Source organism: Miscanthus floridulus, chromosome 1 (genome assembly GCF_019320115.1).
Source record: "Miscanthus floridulus cultivar M001 chromosome 1, ASM1932011v1, whole genome shotgun sequence".
NCBI classification, from domain to species: domain Eukaryota; kingdom Viridiplantae; phylum Streptophyta; class Magnoliopsida; order Poales; family Poaceae; genus Miscanthus; species Miscanthus floridulus.
The window spans coordinates 143,985,159-144,005,004 of NC_089580.1; the positions used below are offsets into that span (position 1 = coordinate 143,985,159).

General features: G+C 47.8%; 2 protein-coding genes across 3 annotated transcripts; one reads left to right on the forward strand and one right to left on the reverse strand.

Annotated features, from left to right (window-relative positions):
• The first annotated feature begins 3,203 nt into the window (after positions 1-3,203).
• Positions 3,204-4,295, forward strand: LOC136496590 (endoglucanase 12-like). Its single transcript, XM_066492306.1, has 2 exons — positions 3,204-3,776; positions 3,887-4,295. The coding sequence occupies exons 1-2, from the start codon at positions 3,333-3,335 to the stop codon at positions 4,226-4,228; spliced, it is 786 nt and encodes a 261-aa protein (XP_066348403.1). The 5' UTR covers positions 3,204-3,332; the 3' UTR covers positions 4,229-4,295.
• A 7,570-nt stretch (positions 4,296-11,865) lies between these two features.
• Positions 11,866-15,221, reverse strand: LOC136496597 (uncharacterized). Of its 2 annotated transcripts, XM_066492319.1 has the most exons (5): positions 14,825-15,221; positions 14,276-14,323; positions 12,579-12,754; positions 12,338-12,467; positions 11,866-12,266 (listed from the first exon to the last, which is right to left on the reverse strand). In XM_066492319.1, the coding sequence occupies exons 3-5, from the start codon at positions 12,746-12,748 to the stop codon at positions 12,198-12,200; spliced, it is 369 nt and encodes a 122-aa protein (XP_066348416.1). In that variant the 5' UTR covers positions 12,749-12,754; positions 14,276-14,323; positions 14,825-15,221; the 3' UTR covers positions 11,866-12,197. The 2 variants fall into 2 exon arrangements, with proteins under 2 accessions (XP_066348416.1, XP_066348422.1); XM_066492325.1 differs by lacking the exon at positions 14,276-14,323.
• Between the last annotated feature and the right edge of the window lie 4,625 nt (positions 15,222-19,846).

Sequence of the window (19,846 nt, forward strand, 5' to 3'; positions counted from 1 at the left end):
ATGGGAAAGAACAAGGTTTTGATATCGTCGTCTCCTCCGGCTAGTTCAATTGATTGTGAATATATTCTGAGCCATTGCCTTGGTTCGGTTTTGCCATCATACTTGGAGTGATTAGATGGTTTGAATTTGTGAGGTAATCGTACTGATGCCAACCTGTTCGTGAAACAGGGGAATCTGTCGTGCGCTCCGGCTTCTTTGAATTCGGATTCGGCTCCTTCTTCTGGCCAAGTGTTGTTTTGATGGGGAATAAGTCTGCGAGGCTGTCTGGGTAGGCACTCTACTCCTGGTCTTCCTTGGTTGTTCAAATTGGTGGCCTTGATTATGTTTCTTCCTACTTTCTCCGCTATGGCTTCCACTTGGCCTAAGTCTTTCGAAAGCGGACTTCCTTTGATTTTGATCTTCTTGCCTGCGGGTTGTTGATCTAGCAGGTAGTCTCGATCGGGCTCTCTCTTCATGCGTTCTTGGGATCGTCGACCGGAGCAAGTCCTGGAGCTGTTCGTACTTCTCTCCGTGATGTGAGGTTGCCCTGAGTTCTTCTAATGCTTCTCGAATCTTATCGTAAGGTGTATTCACCGTGCGTCTTTCTTCGGCTTCTTGTTGTGATTTTTTTTTATCGTATTCAGCCAAATCTAACTCGTATCTGATCTAGGCTTCTCTGCGCTGCCTAGCGCGGTGTTGGCGCCCTTGCTTCAACTTGTTTTTTCCTTTCTCTAGCTTGTCTCTGACTCTCGGTTTCTCCATCGTAGCCCTGGGCAAAGGGTGATATGTTGGATTCTGATTCATCTGATGACCTGACATCGGGTGCTTCTGGGGGGTTTAATGGTGACCGAGGACGTCGAATCATGAGCACTTCCCGTGCGCGAGCCGTTCTGTTATTGGTGTTAGTTTTCATACTGTCAGAGTTGCTGATGACTTCAGTAGACGCCTCGATGTCATAAATCAAGTCTCCTTCTTGGTAAGGTAGAATAGCTGTTGTTGTTGTGCCGACTAGTTGGGTTCCGCTATCTTCAGGAATGGAACCTGGCCAGTGGATGATACAGTCTTGCGATGTTATTGTTAGCACGAGACCCTCCTGGGCTCCTGTCAGTGGTATCCCAAGTATTGGATTGAAAGACCTTTCGATCTGTCCTTGATAGTATCCCAAGTATTGGATTGAAAGACCTTTCGATCTGTCCTTGATAGGATTTTGCTGTGTTGTCGAGCCCAAATGGAAAAGAACTCGACTTTTTGAAAGAACTCTGAGGGTAATCCGAGTTGTTTTGGGTTGTGCTCTGGAATCCTGCCAAAAAAGAACTCGGTTTCTTAAAAGCACTCGAATAAGACTTCATCTTGGACATGGAGCTTGAATTCGAGTCGGATGCGCGTAGCCGTGAAATCTTATTTGAATATGATATTATGAGCTGCGCGAATCTTCTGGTGAGCTGATCCGTCGTAGTTGTCGAAATAGGAAATTCTTCATGCTGATCCGGATCTTTGAGGAGATGGCTTTGGAGCCTGCCGTAGTTGTCCGCCTCGCAGATCCATGAGCCAAAGATGAAAGTTGATCCCGTCGGGAAGATCATGTTGTCGAGGTCCATCGAGCTCTCGGATGCAAAGTCGTCGAAAGCCCCTACCTGGCGCGCTAGCTGTCGATGTTTCACCACCGATAGCCTGCCACGGGGGTACCCGGGGCAGTATGTTCGGGCTTCGGCGTATGCTGAACTCGATGGTTAATGCAAGAGACAGTCGATTTATCCTAGTTCAGGCCCTCGATCGTAGATCGAGTAATAACCTTACGTCCAATCGGCGTTTAGCCTTTGCGTTGGATTGATTGTGATGTGTTGTGTTGTACAATTGTCGTCCTCTTCTCTCAGGAGCCCTGCCCTCCTTTATATAGTCAGGAGACCAGAGTCCTAGTCGGTTTGCAATAAGATTTCCTAGTAGGATTACTTAATAGTTCTCCTACTAAGATTACATGAGAAGAATCCTAGTTGGACTAGATCTTCTCTCTCCCTTGCGGGGTATCCTGTGGGTCCCGCATCGACAGCGGACAAGGACAAGGCCGAGGCGGCCATCGTGGAGGTGCTCGTCGCGCTCAGCTGCTCTCCTCAATGGCTTGTTATACCACCGGACATGAAGAAGGGATTCCGCTGGGCAGGCAGCTAGGTCGGTTGGGCAGGCAGTCGAGCGGAGGGAGCGGAGGAGTCGAGCCAGATGAGGAGAGTGAGAGCGGTCAATACCGGTCAACACGGCCTCCACCTCTAATTCCAACGGCAAGGGGCAATTGAGGTCATTTGCCACAGCGGACCCCACTCGTCAGGACAGCCAAACGGCGCAAATCGAACAGAAGACGGACAGAATGGCGTGAGAGAGAAAAGTTTTTCGAGCTTGGACACTGACGATAGATCGAACTTTTTAAGGACATAGACGATTAGACCATCTTTTTTAATGGCATACAAGTAAAAGACTCAATGTCTGTGGGTTGCAAGCAGTAAGCCTGATGCGTAACGCGAAGGTCTAAGCTAGGGTCAGTCCATTGCACGCACAAATGAATGGCACGTTCGAGCCATGGCGGAAAGTAACGTCGGCTGATTTGTTGATAGAGAAAATATTATTTATGGATTAAAAAAATATAGCTTATAAATCCAGCGAGCAGGGCCGAATTCGTTTGAAATATTCTCCTAGACTCCTACAATTATCACCTCCCTCCATTTCAAACCAAAACATATTTGTGACAAAACATTTCTTCAGCGAATTGAACTTTGAATAGACCGAACAAGATTCAGGGTCAGGGATGGAGACATGGAGTCATAGAACTCATTAGCTAGTACTCCATTTATTTTTAAATATCTGATGCTGCCCGTTAGCCTGTCCTAAACGTCACATGAGACGGCGCTGCGTCGAGCCAGAGTTTTGCTGCGTCGAACTAGTAATGTTGATAGTGTACGACGGAGGTATTTCCTCAACAAAGGTGATCAAATAGAGCAGAGGTCTGAGTGTGAGAGTGTCTAACGTCTGTGAGGACTCGCTGCTTGCTCAGTTCAACAAATATGAGTCTTTTACTTGTATGCCATTAAAAAAGATGGTCTAATCGTCTATGTCCCTAAAAAGTTCGATCTATCGTCAGTGTCCGAGCTCGAAAAACTTTTCTCTCTCACGCCATTCTGTCCGCCTTCTGTTTGATTTGCGCCGTTTGGCTGTCCTGACGAGTGGGGTCCGCTGTGGCAAATGACCTCAGTTGCCCCTTGCCGTTGGAATTAGAGGTGGAGGCCGTGTTGACCGGTATTGACTGCTCTCGCTCTCCTCATCTGGCTCGACTCGTCTGGGACGAGTACGTCTAGGGCGCCGCGTGGATGTACTACGCCACCGGCAACACCAGCTACGTGAGCTTCGCCACCGACCCTCAGCTCGCGGAGCGCGCCAAGGCCTTCTACGACGTCCTCGACTTGTCCGTGTTCAGCTGGGACAACAAGCTCCCCGGCGCCGGCCTGCTCCTGTCGCGGCTGCTTATGTTCCTCAACCCCGGCTACCCCTACGAGCAGTCCCTCCTCCGCTACCACAAGGAGACTGGCCTGGACATGTGCAAGTACTTCCGGCGCTTTAGGGCCTTCAACTTCACCAGGGGCGGGCTGGCGCTCTTCAACCACGGTAGGGGGCAGCCGCTGCAGTACGTGGTCGCCAACTCCTTCCTCGCCGCTCTCTTCGCCGACTACATGGAGGCGATCAACGTCCCCGGGTGGAACTGCAGACCCAACTTCATGCCCAACGAGGACCTCTGTGCGTTCGCCAAGTCTCAGGTAATTGACGTCAGCCGGAAAGTTACCTGATTGTTTGGAGCATGGTGGCGTTCTCTAGCTAGTTTCTGATTCTGACAATGGCGTCTGTGATCTGTTCCATGATTGAGCAGCTCAACTACATTCTTGGGGATAACCCGAGGAAGATGAGCTACGTGGTGGGCTTCGGCAACAAGTACCCGCGGCACGTGCACCACCGGGGCGCGTCGACGCCGCACAACCGCATCAAGTACTCGTGCACCGGCGGGTACAAGTGGCGCGACACCAAGAAGGCGAACCCGAACGTGATCATGGGCGCGATGGTGGGCGGGCCGGACCGCAACGACAGGTTCAACAACTCGCGCATGACCTTCGGGCAGACCGAGCCGACGCTGGTGGGCAACGCCGGCCTCGTGGCGGCGCTGGTGGCCATCACCAGCAGTGGCCGTGGAGTCGGCGTCGGCACCGTCGACTAGAACAGCATATTCTCCGCCGTGCCGCAGCTGTTCCCGGCCACGCCACCTCCGCCACCCGCGTGGAAGCCTTGAGAGGGGGCAGCTTGTCGTAGTGCAGCTTTTGTACCGCCTGGGCTTGTTCAAGCCGGTAGCGGACGTCCTCCAGAAACTCGTCACGGTCTGCCATGCTCTTGGCGACGGCAGCGACACGAGTCTCGCCCGGCTCATAGGACCGAATGGTAGGCGGGTCGCGGCCGTAGACCACCCAGAACGGCGTGTCGCGGAGCGAAGTTTGATAGGCCGTGTTGTAGATGTATTCCGCCCATGGCAGCCAGCGAAGCCACTGACGGGGCCGGTCGCCGGTGAAGCAGCGTAGGTACATGACAATGATGCGGTTGGCTGCTTCCGTCTGACCATCCGATTGTAGATGAAAAGTCGTTGTCATGTGCAGCTTGGCGCCCATGAGGCGCATCAGCTCCCTCCAGAACTTAGAGGTGAACACCGGATCACGGTCGAACACCATCAACTGAGGCATGCCGTGGAGTCGAACAATGTTGGTGAAGAAAGCCTGGGCCACGGACTCTGCAGAATACAGGTGAGCCAGGGGAATGAAGTGGCAATACTTGCTGAAACGATCCACCACTGTCAGTATGACAGATTTCCCCCCGACGCGAGGCAGCGCCTCCACGAAGTCCAGACCGATGTCGGTCCAGACCGCCTTCGGGACCGGCAGCGGCATGAGTAGGCCTGCTTGATGAAGATGTTTCGATTTGTATCGCTGACAGGTGGAGCAAGCTCGGACGTAGTCCTGGACCATGCGGCGCATGTTGGGGAAGTGGAAGTCGCGGCGGAGGCGGTGCACGGTGCGCTGCACACCCTCGTGGCCGTCCTCGTGCACGGCAGTCATGATTTCCGGTAGTAGTGGTGACGTTGGTGGAACGTAGAGGCGGGAATCATAGGCCACCATGCCATCGATGAGGGACCACGGCACCGCCCGGGTGCCTGCAGTGATCTCGTCCCTGATGGCGACGAGGGCCGGATCGGTGTCCTGAGCCTGGCGGAGGCGCTCGATGTAGTTGAACCGAGGCGCGGAGATGGCGAGGACAGTACCCTCTTCAGTGTCGCAGCGCGAGAGGGTGTCGGCCACCGTGTTCGTAGCGCCGGGCTTGTACTCAACAGTGAAGTCGAACCCGAGGAGCTTGACGACCCAATGATGCTATGGGATCGTCGCGAGGCGCTGGTCGAGGAGAAATTTGAGGCTGTAGTGGTCTGTGTGCACCAGGAAGCGGCGTCCCCAGAGATACGGACGCTAATGACGGATGGAGTGGACGAGGCCGATCAGTTCCTGTTCGTAGGCGGCGAGGGAACGGTGTCGCGGCGCGACGGGCCGGCTAAAGTAGGCGATCGGGTGCTTCTCCTGGATGAGCACTGCCCCGAACCCGTGGGTCGACGCATCGCACTCGACGACGAACGGCTTGTCGAAGTCCAGTAGGGACAGAACCAGAGCCGAGGTGACCGCGGCTTTGAGGGCCTGGAATGTCGCGGTGGCGTCTAGTGTCCAGCAGAACCCTTCCTTCTTTAACAGCGCCGTGAGGGGAGCCGCAATGGTGCCGTAGTCATGAACAAACTTGCGGTAGTACCCCGCCAAGCCAAGGAAGCCCCGTACTGCACGTGCCGAGCGGGGCTGGGGCTAGTCCCGGACCACCTGCACCTTGGCGGGATCCATGGCGACACCGGCCTCGGTGATGACGTGCCCCAGGTAGGAGATGGAGGTGACCCCAAAGGCGCACTTAGAACGCTTGACGAAGAGCCGGTGCTGCTGCAGCACGGTGAGGACGGCACGGAGGTGCCGGAGATGATCCGCCCAAGATGAGCTGTAGATGAGGATGTCATCAAAAAACACGAGCACAAACCGGCGAAAGGAAAGGGCGCAGGACGTCGTTCATCAGTGCTTGGAACGTGGCCGGAGCGTTGCACAGTCCGAACGGCATCACCAGAAACTCGTACAGCCCGTCGTGTGTGCGGAACGCCATCTTTGGCGATGTCGGCGGGGCACATGCGGACCTGGTGGTAGCCCGAGCGAAGGTCCAGCTTGGTGAAGAACTTGGCGTCGTGGAGTTCATCCAGCAACTCATCAACCACCGGGATGGGAAAAGCATCCTTGATGGTGATCGCGTTCAAGGCGCGGTAATCGACGCAGAAATGCCACGACCCGTCGGCCTTCTTGACGAGGAGGACCGGGGAAGAGAAGGCCGAGGAGCTCCGGCGGATGAGTCCCTGGTCCGGCATGGCGGCGCATTGCCGCTCCAGCTCGTCCTTGTGCGTCGCCAGGTACCGGTAGGGGCGGACCGCCACGGGCTGTGATCCTGGCAGGAGGATGATGTTGTGGTCTCGACTGCGAGGAGGCAGCCCGTGGGGCTCGGCGAAGACGTCGGAGAAGGAGTCGAGGAGCTCGTCCAGTAGGGTGGCGCTGGCAGTAGTTACGCGAAGGCCGGGTGCGGTAGGGCCTGCCATCCCGTGCCAGCAGACGTCACGCGCATTCCACTTGAATGTCATCGTCCGCGCGCGGAAATCCCAGAGGATCAGCCCCAGCGATGCGAGCCACTGCGTGCCGAGGACCACGTCGTAGCCGGCGAGAGGCATGACGAATAGGTCTGCGGCGAAGGTGTCACCGCTGATGGTGAGCGCGGCCTGGCGGATGACGCCCAGGCAGGAGACGCGCTCGCCGTTGGCCACCGTGGCTGTCAGGTGAGGGCGGTGCTGCAGAGGAAGTCCTGTGCGCTGTGCGGTCGCCTCGGAGATGAAATTGTGGGTCGATCCGGAGTCGAGGAGTGCGATGAGGGACGTGTCGCCCAGCGCGACCTGGATTTGCATCGTGTCGTTGAAGTGGATGCCGGCGATGGCGTGGAGCGAGAAGTGGGGGCTCGTCTCGGTGGCGCCCTCTTCAACATCCTCGTCGTCCTCCACAACGCCCTCCAGCAAGAAAAGGCGCTTGCAGACCCGGTTGTGCCCCCGGCCGAACTTCTCGTCGCAATTGTAGCAGAGGCCCAAGCGACGGCGTTCCTCCTGCTCGGCCTGGGTGAGGCGCTTGACCGACCGGCCCTCCACGGTGACTGTGGCTGGGGCGGTCGAAGTGTTCATGGGCGGCGCCGGCAGAGCAAGACGCGGTGCGGGCGCCGGTAAAAGTGCTCGGGGCGCTGCGCGAGGTGGAGGCGCCTCGTACTACTCCCGCAGTTCGAGCTTGCGCGCCAGGCTCATAGCTCCGGCGAGGGATTGCGGATTATGCACCTCGACGTCGAAGCTGAGCGGCGGTTGGAGGCCCGCGGTGAAGAGCTGGACCCGTTGTTCCTCGTCCAGGCGGCCCGCGCGAGGGAGGAGCGCTTGGAAGCGATCCTGGTACTCCGCGACGGTGCCCGTGTGCTTGCACGCCGCTAATTCGCCGAGCGGGTTCGAGCGCAGAGGAGGTCCGTAGCACAAGTGCAACAAGTCCTTGAAGCGGCGCCACGACGGAATTCCCTTGTCCTGCTATATCTGGATGTACCACATCTAGGCACCTTCCTCCAAATTGTAGGAGGCCATCCAAACCTTCTCCTCCTCCATGATGCGCTGCTGGTGGAAGTAGGATTCGCAGCGGTTAATGAAGATGAGCGGATCGGATTTGCCGTCATACCGCGGAAAATCCAATTTCTGGAATCGTGGCGGCCGATCCTGGTGGTGCTCCCCTGTGGCGGACTTGTTGCCGGAGGAAGATGACGTCGGCTGGGCAGCGTTCAGGCGTTGGATCGCCTGAGAATTGGCATCGACTGATGCCTGCAGAGACTTGAGGGTGGCGGCCAGGGCGTCTAGAGTAGCCTGTAGGGCGGCCTCTCGGTCTCCCATGACAGTGGCTTGGTGAGGGGTGGGCGGGACAGAAGAAGCTCGGAGCGGCGGCGGAGGCAAGGATGACCGGCTAGGCGAGGAAGGCCTGGATCGTGATACCAGGTTGTCAAGGACGCTAGGTCCGAGACTAGCAGGACCCTAGCTACGGAGTTCGTAGCCGAGATCCGTGGTAGCTGGGCGAGGTTTTGCCCCTCAGCTCCAGTCGGTTTGGAGGAAGAAGAGAGATTAGGTAATAATTCTTACTTGATTCTTATTCATCCTGATGATTCTCATATATAGGCCATTCGACACTACAAATTGGAGCTAATTGCTCTTAATTCTAAGGCCTTGATCGGCTATTATTTCCTTCTAGCTACTTGACATTTCTTCCTGACCTGCATGCCTGGAGATCACGCCATATCTTCAGCTGGCGCGCCTGCCTGCATGGTGACCGCGCTCGGATCCTCAGTGGCTCTGCGGCCATCCCGGGCGCGCCGTTTCCTTGTATAGGCGTGGCCCCACATGACAAGTGAGGACTGAGTTGTAAAAAAGAAACAAACCTGATGTCCCCCTCCCTAATCGATGAACAGGTACTGGATGTGACTACACATCTTTTCTCTTCGACTGGCAAGATGAGGCCATCTTCTAGTCTTTCAATTGAAGCTGTGCTAAAACAGTGCGCTGCTGAAAGAGTCCTTTAGGCAGAACTTGCAAGCCAGAAGGCTTATTAAGGGCAACCTGACAAAACATTCTCTGGCCAAGACTCAGAGTTCTAAATGTAAAATTGGAAATTAGCTTCATGTGTTATTACAGATTTTGGCAAACATGCACAAGAACAGAATAAACCTTACACCTTATGAAAATGGATAGTTGGAAAAGACGGGTGTCTTTGGATCCCCAGCAATAACTATCCTGGACCTTATGACTGAAGGTTGCTATTTTGTAAGACTAGAAAATTCTGGCTTTTGAAGGCAATCTAGCCTGTAACACCAAGAAACGGCTTGCTTGGCTCTCCATCAGTGGAAACTGGCAGGCAGGTAGTTGCATGGTGTCGGTGTTTCTAGTTACCACCGACGAGTAACGCCCTGTTCGTTTGGCTTATAAGCCGTATTTTTTCAGCCAACGAACAGTATTTTTCTCTCACAACAAATCAGCCAACAGTACTTCCAGCCATGGCTTATCAGCCAAGTGAATAGGGCATAAATTTTTAATATTGCGCGTCTGGCTCGGATGGTGTGCTTAGAGGACACGAGGTTTATACTGGTTCGGGCAGAAAGTCCCTACATCCAGTTCGTTGCTACTGCTCGTGTTACTAGCACTGCAAGTTTGTAGTAGGGGTACAAACGGGCGAAAGAAGAAAAGGATCCCAAGTCTCTGGTGGAAAGAATGAACGGGTGCTGAGAGCTCGATCGCTGCTCAGCCGTGTGTTCATGTCGTGTTCTTGTGTGTTTATCTCGTGTTCTGATCGGTCCAGGGGTGATTCGATCGGTCATAGATGGGTCGATCCCTTCCATGGGACGCCCTGCTTTTCCTTTTATAGGCTAAGGGAAAGCACAGGTTACAGCGGAGGAAAAGAGAAGAATGAGAGGGAGAAAAAGTCCATCAGGATCGCCGGGTCCTTCTTCTCCTTCATGCGGGTCCCGCCGACCCTGTAGATGTCAACAGGGGCAGCTCCACGTCGCGGCCCTATCCGTCACTGGCGCCGTCTGCCGGTCATGGCGTTCCATTCCGTCCCGGTGGACGTCGTGATGAACTGACGCGCCTGTCAGCGTTCGTACGATGATTAGGCAGAACAGCACCGGCACGCCCGACGCTGTTCTTGATGTGAACCCTCAGGTATGGCCCGTCACGGCCACGGGTTACATCGGGGCGTGCCGGTCTCTTCCTTGGTGTCAGAGTTTTGACCCAGGCCCATACGCCTGGACCTGGAGTGGTCGGCGGCGACATGGGTCTCCGTCGGGCGAGACGGAGCCCGCCCCCAGAGGTCGGACGAGGCGGAGCACGAACCCAAGGGTCGGGCGAGGTGAAGCGCAAACCCAAGGGTTGGGCGAGGCGGAGCCCGCGGCCGAGGGTTCGGGAGAGGCGGAGCCCGCTCCCAGAGGTCGGGCGAGGCGGAGCTTGCGCGCCTGGGGGTCGGTTGGAGCTGTAGTCACGCTCTTGACTGCTCGGATGAATCAATGTTGATGGTTATTAGATCCTACTCTTTGGGTACCCTAGTATTGATCCCCGACACATGGACAAGGTGCTTACGGCTAGCTTGACCTAGCCTAGCCTACGGCTAGCTTCATCTCTGAGCAAACAAATGCAATACATTGCTTACGGCTAGCTTGACCTAGCCTAGTGCACTAGTGATCCAAGTGTATGCAATACTTGCAAGTTTAAGCTAGTTGGGTGTTCACAAGTCGGACAACGACAACAATAACAAAGCACGTAAGTTGGGGGTAGGCTAGAGATGAAACCCAACATGAGCCACCAAAAAAAGGAAAAACTAAGGCATTAAAAATCTAATTCATAGTTCATGCACATGGATATTCATAAGTCAATAAAGTTAAAAACTTAAGTCCATATCTTCCAGTCCTCAGATAAACATAGACTAAAATTAGATGGGACTTGAAAGTTGAACCTTGCAAATCAGCTCGGGGCATGAAATGTGAAACATAGACCGAATTTACAGAACAATCTTTATCTCACAAACTGATAAATAGCACCAAGGTCATTTGCATACCATGTCATCATCCTCGTAGAGCACTTCTAGCAAATATGGTGCAAGAAAACGATGATATGCCAACTTAGAACCATCCGTGCAAAACAGAGCTAGCTTAGGTACCTATCATATTAATAAGATTTATGAACTTCTTTGAAACAATAAACACAGAACCAAAGGAAATAATCGAATGCAATTGGAGATTGGGAAGAATATAACAATAATAAGCTTGCTGAGAGAAAACTACCCCAGAGTCATATCTGGATCAGTGACAACTTCACCATCAACGGTTATCTGCAAACAAACTGAAACCTTCATTTGCACATCCAAGAAAATTTGCCAGAAATTCATAAATTATCTCATTTTCCAAAATACATGTGACATTTTTTTAGAACTCCCTTCTAAAAGCAGACGAATCACCATAGCTCAGGTACAGATAGCACCAAACAGAAGATCAGTAAATTTTCACTAAATCCCCAATTTTCCCACCTGTCCGTTACGAATCCTCTTGATCCACCTGCGGAGCACACCACCACCATCATTAAATCAACAAGAAAAACCATCAACTGATCACGGAAGTCAGGAATTAAGCGCAGCAGATAGGCACTTGCCTTGGCAATGGCGCCGAGCTCTTGTATTTAGTAGAGTAGAACTCAATCAAGGTGGTAGCGGCGTCCGCATCTGCTTGCAAGTAATTAGAACAAGTACCAAACAACAAACCAGAGGGAAGGAGATAGGGAGGCGAACCAGCGCAACGGAACGTGTCGGTGTAGGTGAGGCCTTGATTGAGCCCCGTCGCCCACCGGTGTTTCTCCCGCGGCGGCGGCCATCGCGCTGGGGAAGAGGTTTAAGAGTACATTTGCAGATAAATCCATCAAGTTCTCCGTTCTGCTTGCATAGGCCACGTCCACAACTTTTGGGTTTACATATTTACTATTATTATGGATGAGCGCAGATGCAGCAGGACAGACGGACACGGGTATCTAATTTACTATAACACGAGGGCAGTGAAATGAGACATCGAAATGGAAATCTGATACAGTAGCAAAGTTCAAACTATCTTCAGCGAAGAAATCTAATACACAAAATGCGATTGTCCACTTAGAATCTGTTAACAATTTATTAAGTCACGTTAGTAGCATCAAAAAAATTCTCAGCAGAGTAACAATACAGGCATGCCATGAAGGCGTATAATTGCTGTTGCTACAAACACTGATTCCTACAGTTCAAGGATCCTCGTGCCAATTCTCTACAGCTGGTGGCTCACAGAGCATAGAGTTCTAATGATGACGATGGGGCATTCCTCTTCTAATTTCAAACTTGAATCATCTCCATACATTCATACAAAACTTGTGGCAAGACGAGCCGGCGAAAGTATCAAGAAACAAACATCCACTTGACGCACTGGTAAATGATGTTCAGCTTCACTTATTTCTCATTGGGTCTTGGGATGGGCTTGTAGTCGTAGCTGTTTATGTCAACCTTTTGCTGCAAAGCCTGTGAATGTGCAAACGGCTAACTGAGTCAAAGCAGACGTGCATTTTCTACATAATATGAATGCAGCATACCTTCAGTTCATCCTCTAGAGGGAGCTTCTTAGGCTTATAGGCTCCTTCCACTGGCCCTGTTCGGCTTAGAGCTTTTGTTGTTTCTACAACCTCCCATTCTATATCCTCCTTTTCCTTTGTCACTTCTTTGCTGCAAAAATGCAAATCAAACAGCATTGTCAGATAGGTGAAGAATAAAGGAACGCACAACAGACTAGTTCATGTGACTTAGGCAAAGTTCAGAAAGGCTTGAATCATTTACCTGCCCTGTATAAGATGAGCAAGTCCGACTGCACCAAACACTGTCAAGGAAATGAGTGGTAACCCATACCGAACAAATGGATGTTTTCGCCCCCACCTTTTGAACTGTGAGGCCTGTTTCAAAACCTTAGCATCTTGTTCCACTGAATTAGCTTTCTGAGTTGTATTCATGATCGGCTGGCAAGTAAAGAAGGAAAACTATGAAAGGGAGCAAACGACATTGATATCATGGATAGTACAGAAGGAGGATGTCTTGTAAGTAGCGTGGTTGTAAATAGCATTATGCTACCACGGAGTCGATTTAGTCCTTTATACCTGAGCATATACATTGTGAAAAGACTGGAAGAAAAGAACTTCATGTGATAACTGATAAATATGAAACAGGAATCTCCACATAACTGACATGCTTGAATTGTAAAGCAGCTCAAAATTAAGACACCGGACGAACCAACAAGCAGTGGCGGTCTAGCAGAATATTTTTTTTGCCTCCAACACAGCAAGAAGAAGCTAACCGTTTGAAAGGAGATTCGCTCTGCTTTTAGAAGGCAATATCTGGATACAAGCTAACCGTGTGTTTGGACACAGTGACGACCACGGCAAGAAGCTACAGAGTACTAAGCACGGAATAGAGAAGTGGATGTGAACTTTCACCTCTTACGGACGAAAGACAATGGGTCAGAACCTGGAGGCTGGAGGGCAGACGTTCGGACTGACAAACTTGTTTGCCTCTGCGCCTGCAGTCTGGACTGCTGGGTGCTGCCCACTAGCCGCTGCCATCACTTGCGCCTGAGCTAGCGAACACCGGGCTCGGCCACTCAGGGAGTGCGACAGGAGGAACGATGTGTTCCTTTTTTCCCTGAAGACCTGAATCATGGTGTATGGGCATGGAAATCACGGCTGGATGAGTTAGCACCGTGGCGGGCTACCCCCAGAGATGGGAAAGAAGGGTGTGGCGAGGCGACAACATGATGGAGAGACTTAGAGCATCTCCAGCAGTCCCCTTTCCTAACCCCGAATGAGAAAAAAACTGTAGTTTGAGGGATTTTGGTGGTCCAGCAATCCTCCAATCCCACCCCCAATCTCTACAACTAATCTCTATCTCTATCTCTATCTCTATCTCTTCTATCCACAATTAAAAAGCCTCAAGTGTCAACGTCTACCCGGCAGCACCAAACCCACCCCTGACCACCCCCGGCGATATTTGCACTGCACCGACATGTGGGGGCACACTTGCACCTTCTGCCTCCGCCCCTACTATCTCCGTTTGGGACTTCGAGCATGTTTGATAGTTTTCTAAAATGTGTCAAGATGGTGCTACTTTATTTAACCATTTTCGTAACATCTTCGTTGTTTTCCTAATTGTCTTATCTTCAGTCTGTCGTTCCTCATTTGCAGGTTCTCGATGAGGCAGATACAATGTTTGATCGCTTTGGATCAAACATATGGAAGTTCCTTCCTCTATTGAAGAATCGTGCTCAAAAGCCTGGTGATCAGGAGATCTAAACACGCAATGTGGCTTCGTGCCAGTCCTATCAAACCTCTGGTGAGCTAGAAGTCAATTGCCTCTCTATTACAATTTCTTTTGTGACGAATCGCTGATACATGTAGCTCAGTCTGTTGAATGGAGTCCTAAGTTTACTGTAATGTTGTATGTAGTCCTAAGCAAACCAATTTGGGTGAATGGATACATGGGCTTACATATATTTCTTGTGTTGGACTGCTTTGTTCCAGATTGGTGGGCTCCACCTGCAAATGAAACATCAGTGCTGGATCAGGCAAGGCATTCAGCTGCTTACAGTTTTACTTGTTATTAAGCAAAGTCTTATGATCTCTGCATTGCCGAATCCTAGAGAGTAAAATATGTCAAAGCAATGTCGAACTACTGGCTTTATATATATTTCTTGTGTTGGACTGTGTTGTTCCAGGTTGGTGGGCTCCAGTGCAAAGGGACACCTTGAGAATTACGTGTTTAGTCTTTTTACACGTTTGCTTGAATACTGTTATGTAGAACTGATACTTATATAGCATAATAGTGTGTGGCTCAAAACAGCATGTTGTTGGCTTTGCTTTTTTTTATTGCATTGAAATTTTTATTGACTCCCATGGAATTGAAGCTCTCCTTGCAACACATGGGCATAATCCTAGTGAGAGAAAAAAAAATTGTTTGGATCGGCGGCGAGCTGAACGGCGGTGGAGACGGCTCTAATTGAGAAAGAGGGAGAATGGAGGTGGTGGATCTCGACGAACCTGCCGCGGCGACGAGCAGCGTCTCCCCGGCCTCGTTGGGCTCCGCGGACACCTCAAGCCGCGCCGCCACGAGCTCTTCTGGTCCCTCCAGCGCCAACCGCCGCCGGCCACGGGGGTCCTCTCCGGCGGTGGCGAGCAGCGCCAGGACCTGGGGTAGGGGTAGGGGGGGCGGCGAATCCGGCGGTGGCGAGCAGAGAAAGGGGATCAGCGCCGGTAGGCGGCTGCGGAAGAGGCCGGAGACTGTAGGCAGGCGGCGGCGGAAGGAGGGATCGGGTGGTGAGGACTGAGGAAGATGGTCAGATGGAGGACGGTAAAACCGTAAAAGTGAAAAAAAAAATGAGCTCTATCCGTCAGAGGAAAATGGGGAAAACCGATATTCTCTTTTGCGGAAAACCGATATTCTCGCAACACGCAACTCGAGAGCAGCGGCATAGTAAAAGTGTAGAACCGAAAACTTTTTATTAAACCTTACCCAGTGTCTAAATCATTACGTATTTAGATAATCATTTGAATAAAAATTAATACTTTTTATCTTCTAACAGTTTTATATCTTGTGCGTGCTTTAGAACGAACTATATCCTTTATCGTTGGCTATCGGAAAATCCAAAGTAAAGGATAATAATATTTAAAAATCTAATTAAAAATTGTTATAGAATATTTTTTCTTAAACAATATATCTATATTCTATTAATAAGAAACTGCTCCCAAAAAACAGGACGGTGGTGTTTTTTTTTTTTTTACTCTCAGGACGATGGAGATTCGATCTACAGCTCAAGGTCGCCGAGGCTGATGACCTCTAGCGTCTGACTATGCCTTTCACGACAGATTTGAATCATTCAGCACTCAGGAGAGAGAGAGAGAGCCTATAGTTGTTAGGGTCTATTTGATAGAGCTCCTTTCGCTCTAGAATCTCTGTCAAAGCTAATTTTTTTAAGGTTTTTGGGTCCTTTTATTTGGAGGAATTGAAATCTATTTAGGGGCCGTTTAGATCCCTTTATTTTGGAGAAATTAAAATTTACATAAAAGATTAGGCTATTTGGCTTGTAATTTGATATTCTATAATTTTTCTAAGCTCACAAATAAATATATCTCAAATTCATAGGGTGGAAGATGGAAATGAATTCTATAGATCACTATGCTATAATTCTATTCTCTACTTATCACACACTCTTCAACTCACTTTCCTACAATAGAAATGCAACATATAAGTATGTCCCTTATATGCCTAATAATAAATATACAAATATATTCCATATACAACTATATTAGCTTAATTAATTTATACCTAAATTGTAATTATTAGAATGAATTCAATTCCAAACATCCAAACGGGCTCTTAATAAATTTGGTTATTTGGCTTAGTATTTGACATTCCACCATTTTTCAAAGTTCACGTATAAGCCTATCTCAAATTCATGGGGTGTGAGATGCAAATTAATTCTATAGATCGTCATTCTATGTTTCTACTTTGCAACTTATAACATCCTCTTCAACTCACTCCCCTACGGTAAAAATGCAATACACAAGTATCTCTCTCGTATAGCCAACAATAATATAAAAATATAATCCATAGATACAACCATATTAGCTTAATAATACGTGTCTAAATTATAATTATTAAAATAAATTCAATTCTAAGAATTCAAACGGAATAAGAGAAATAATTCTGTGATTGAAAATATTTCTTTAGCGTAAACTCTATGTATATAGCGACTCTGGCCTTGTTTGGTTGATTCCCTGGCCAGCGCAGGCGTTCGATTTTCACTGCCTGTGGCTGGATAGGTGGCTGGATAGGCTGCCTGGCTCCGGTTCCAACCCAAAGCACGCCACCTGTACATGAAGTGAATTAAGGGAAATTTCTTTTTTAATTCCCAGTTCTCTAGTTCATTTTAGATAATCACTCTATAGAATTAGTATAGAATCATTTTCTAGTAATAAAAAGTTGTTTCATAAAGTTCTCACAAATTCAGCTGATAAGCAGTAAGATGCTCCGACAGATGTGTCAAATAGACTATTAGTCGATGGTGCGGAAAATTTAGACCATAGGATTACACGGGTGAAAGACCCCCAAGATAAGAACATTATTTTGGAGGGCAAGTACTTGAGCGTGAGGTAGACATCTAAAAAAAAGGGAAAAATCTAATTTGCCTCTCTTAACTATTGCAAAAGTCAATTTTTCCTCACTGAACTACTCTCTCCGTTCCAAATTATAAGTCGCTTTGACTTTAGAGACTTTTCCCTGTGTGCCCTTATAAAAGATCGTAATTCCCTGTGTGCCCCTGAAAAAATTCAGCGGTCTTCAGCGCCACTACTCCAACTTTTTCGTGTCATCCATGCCACTTCCGTCAGTTTGGGCTCTAACGCCGTTAAACTGCAGGTGTGAAAAGACGAAAATGCCCTTAAGTTCAAATATGTTATTAATTTTTTTTGAGCATCTTAACGACTTCAAATGAAAAAACTCAAAACTAGAAAGTTGTAGATCTCGTCGAGATCTATAATTTTTATATAAATTTTTTTTCATTTAATTTCGCAAAAAAAATATGATTTGATATGATTAATATATCTTAGAAAAATCATATTATTTTTTTTGCGAAATTAAATGAAAAAAAATTATATGAAAATTATAGATCTCGACGAGATCTACAACTTTCTAGTTTTGAGTTTTTTCATTTGAAGTCGTTAAGATGCTCAAAAAAATTAATAACATATTTGAACTTAAGGGCATTTTCGTCTTTTCACACCTGCAGTTTAACGGCGTTAGAGCCTAAACTGACGGAAGTGGCATGGATGACACGAAAAAGTTGAAGTAGTGGCGCTGAAGACCGCTGAATTTTTTCAGGGGCACACAGGGAATTACGATCTTTTATAAGGGCACACAGGGAAAAGTCTCTTGACTTTATTTCATCCGTCTAACTATGTATCTAGACATATTATTATATCTAGATGCATAGTAAAATAGATGTACCAAAGTCAAAGCGACTTATAATTTAGAACGGATGGAGTAGAAAACTGGACATAACTTCTCCCCCATGTTTTCAAACCGGACATATGACTTCTCTGGGTGGTTTTCTCATTTTCTTTTATATTTATTTTGGCCGAATCTTTGAAAAATTATAGTAAATTACAGAAAAATTATAAAATAGAAAATCTAATTTTGTTGGACTCCACATGAGTAGATCTACACAATAAACATATGATATGATATGCTTTAGTACAATTTTTTGCTCTAGCTTTGAATCTATGCTTTTCTATGATTAATTCATAGCTGCAATTTCTGTGTTTAGAATGATCTGGCCTTTACAGTATGGGCCTGCTATTCTACTGGGTCAAAGATGCATTACCTCATTTCTTAGTAGAGAGTCCTTTTGGTCTTCCTGGTCTGCTCTCTCATCGAAAAAAAAAGTTTTTAACGCTATGTCTTTTGGAACTATTTGATTTTGCTCCTTGAATAGTTTGAGTGTTTGACAGCAACTTAAACAAACATGACATCACATTAGACACGCCATATATCTGTATCGCGGATTTGGCATGGCGTCACATTGGCCAAATCGTTGTCAAAACCATCCAGAGGAAGAAAAACGGATGGTTTCGAAAGATAGAGGACTTTGGCGAAAATTGCGGAAGCCCAAAAAAAACTTTTCCCTTTGAGTGAAGTCCATTTAACCTTCTTGAATTTTTCGTTGAGTCTGAAAAAAAAGCCCTCAAGCCTCAACTCCAATACTAGAACTCATATGTCCTTCAACTTTTTAAACCAGGCAAAATATCCCCATTTACCATTTGAAAGTAGTTTTTGATGTTGTTCTTTATGACATGTTAGTGTGGGTCAACGTGTTTCTGTCTTATTTTTCATTTATATGAAAAAAGATTATAAATTTTCATATAAAATCTAATGAAGGAAAATTTTATGTAAAAATTATAGAGCTTGATCCTTGACATGATTTACAACTTTACATTTGATAACTTTCTATTTGAAATCATTTATATGGCCAAATCCCAAATATTATTAAAAAATATTAGATTTTGAATTCAATTCTTTGATTTTTTGAAACGGCTTTAGATGTTGACATGGTATAAACTAATGTTGTAGCTCTTAATGTGATATACAACCTATAGCTGATATTTTTATATTATTATTTAAATGTGTAAATATTTGTTTAAAGTTATTAGATTTTATTTCAAAGTTTAATTTTTTTAAACCACCTCTAATGTTGGCATGATGTATATCAAAGTTGTATCTCTTAGCCCGATTTACAATTTCATGGTTGGTATTTTTTCTATTTGAGATACTCCCTCTATCCCAAAATAGTGGACGTTGTAGGATTGTGCACGGATACCAATGTTATAGCTAACGACCAAAGTGTCCCTATAAAAAGGAGAGGAGATATAGAGATGTATATGAAAAAGAGAAATGTGCATTGGAAAATGAGAAGGTTAAGTATTTTGGGACAAAATTCGAATGTTGATGAAGTGAGTAGTTTTGGTGCATAAATATTTGTTTTAAATTGTTATGCTCTGAGATTCAATTTTTTGAATTTTTCAAAGCCTGATAGAGACATACTAAAGTTGAGGTGCTCGACGAAATAAAAAAAAAACTTGTTGATTATTTAGTAGATTAAATGTTTCATTAAAAATGACATGGCTAAAACTCAATAACATGTGGGGCCTTGTTGGCACTTAAATTGGGCCCATGCCAATTTTAAGAGGCTCATGCAAGTTTTTGCCCAATATAAGAAAAAACTCTATAAAGCGCCATAATTATAGTACCATATTGGTTTTCTAACGGTATAAGACTACCCGTACTCCCTGTAAAATAGGAGGTATATGACCGATTGAGGTATCCAACACGTATGGGGTCCCTTCCGGGCGATAGCTTTTATGGTTTTTTTGCTACTTTGCTCTAAACTAGCCGTTCTTCATCACGCAAGCACGATTGGCTACCCCCTGCGCTCTTCGGCCTGTGGTGGCCCGAACGATCTAACCCTAACTGGTGTGTGATCAAAGATGCGACATTTTTAAGGAAAA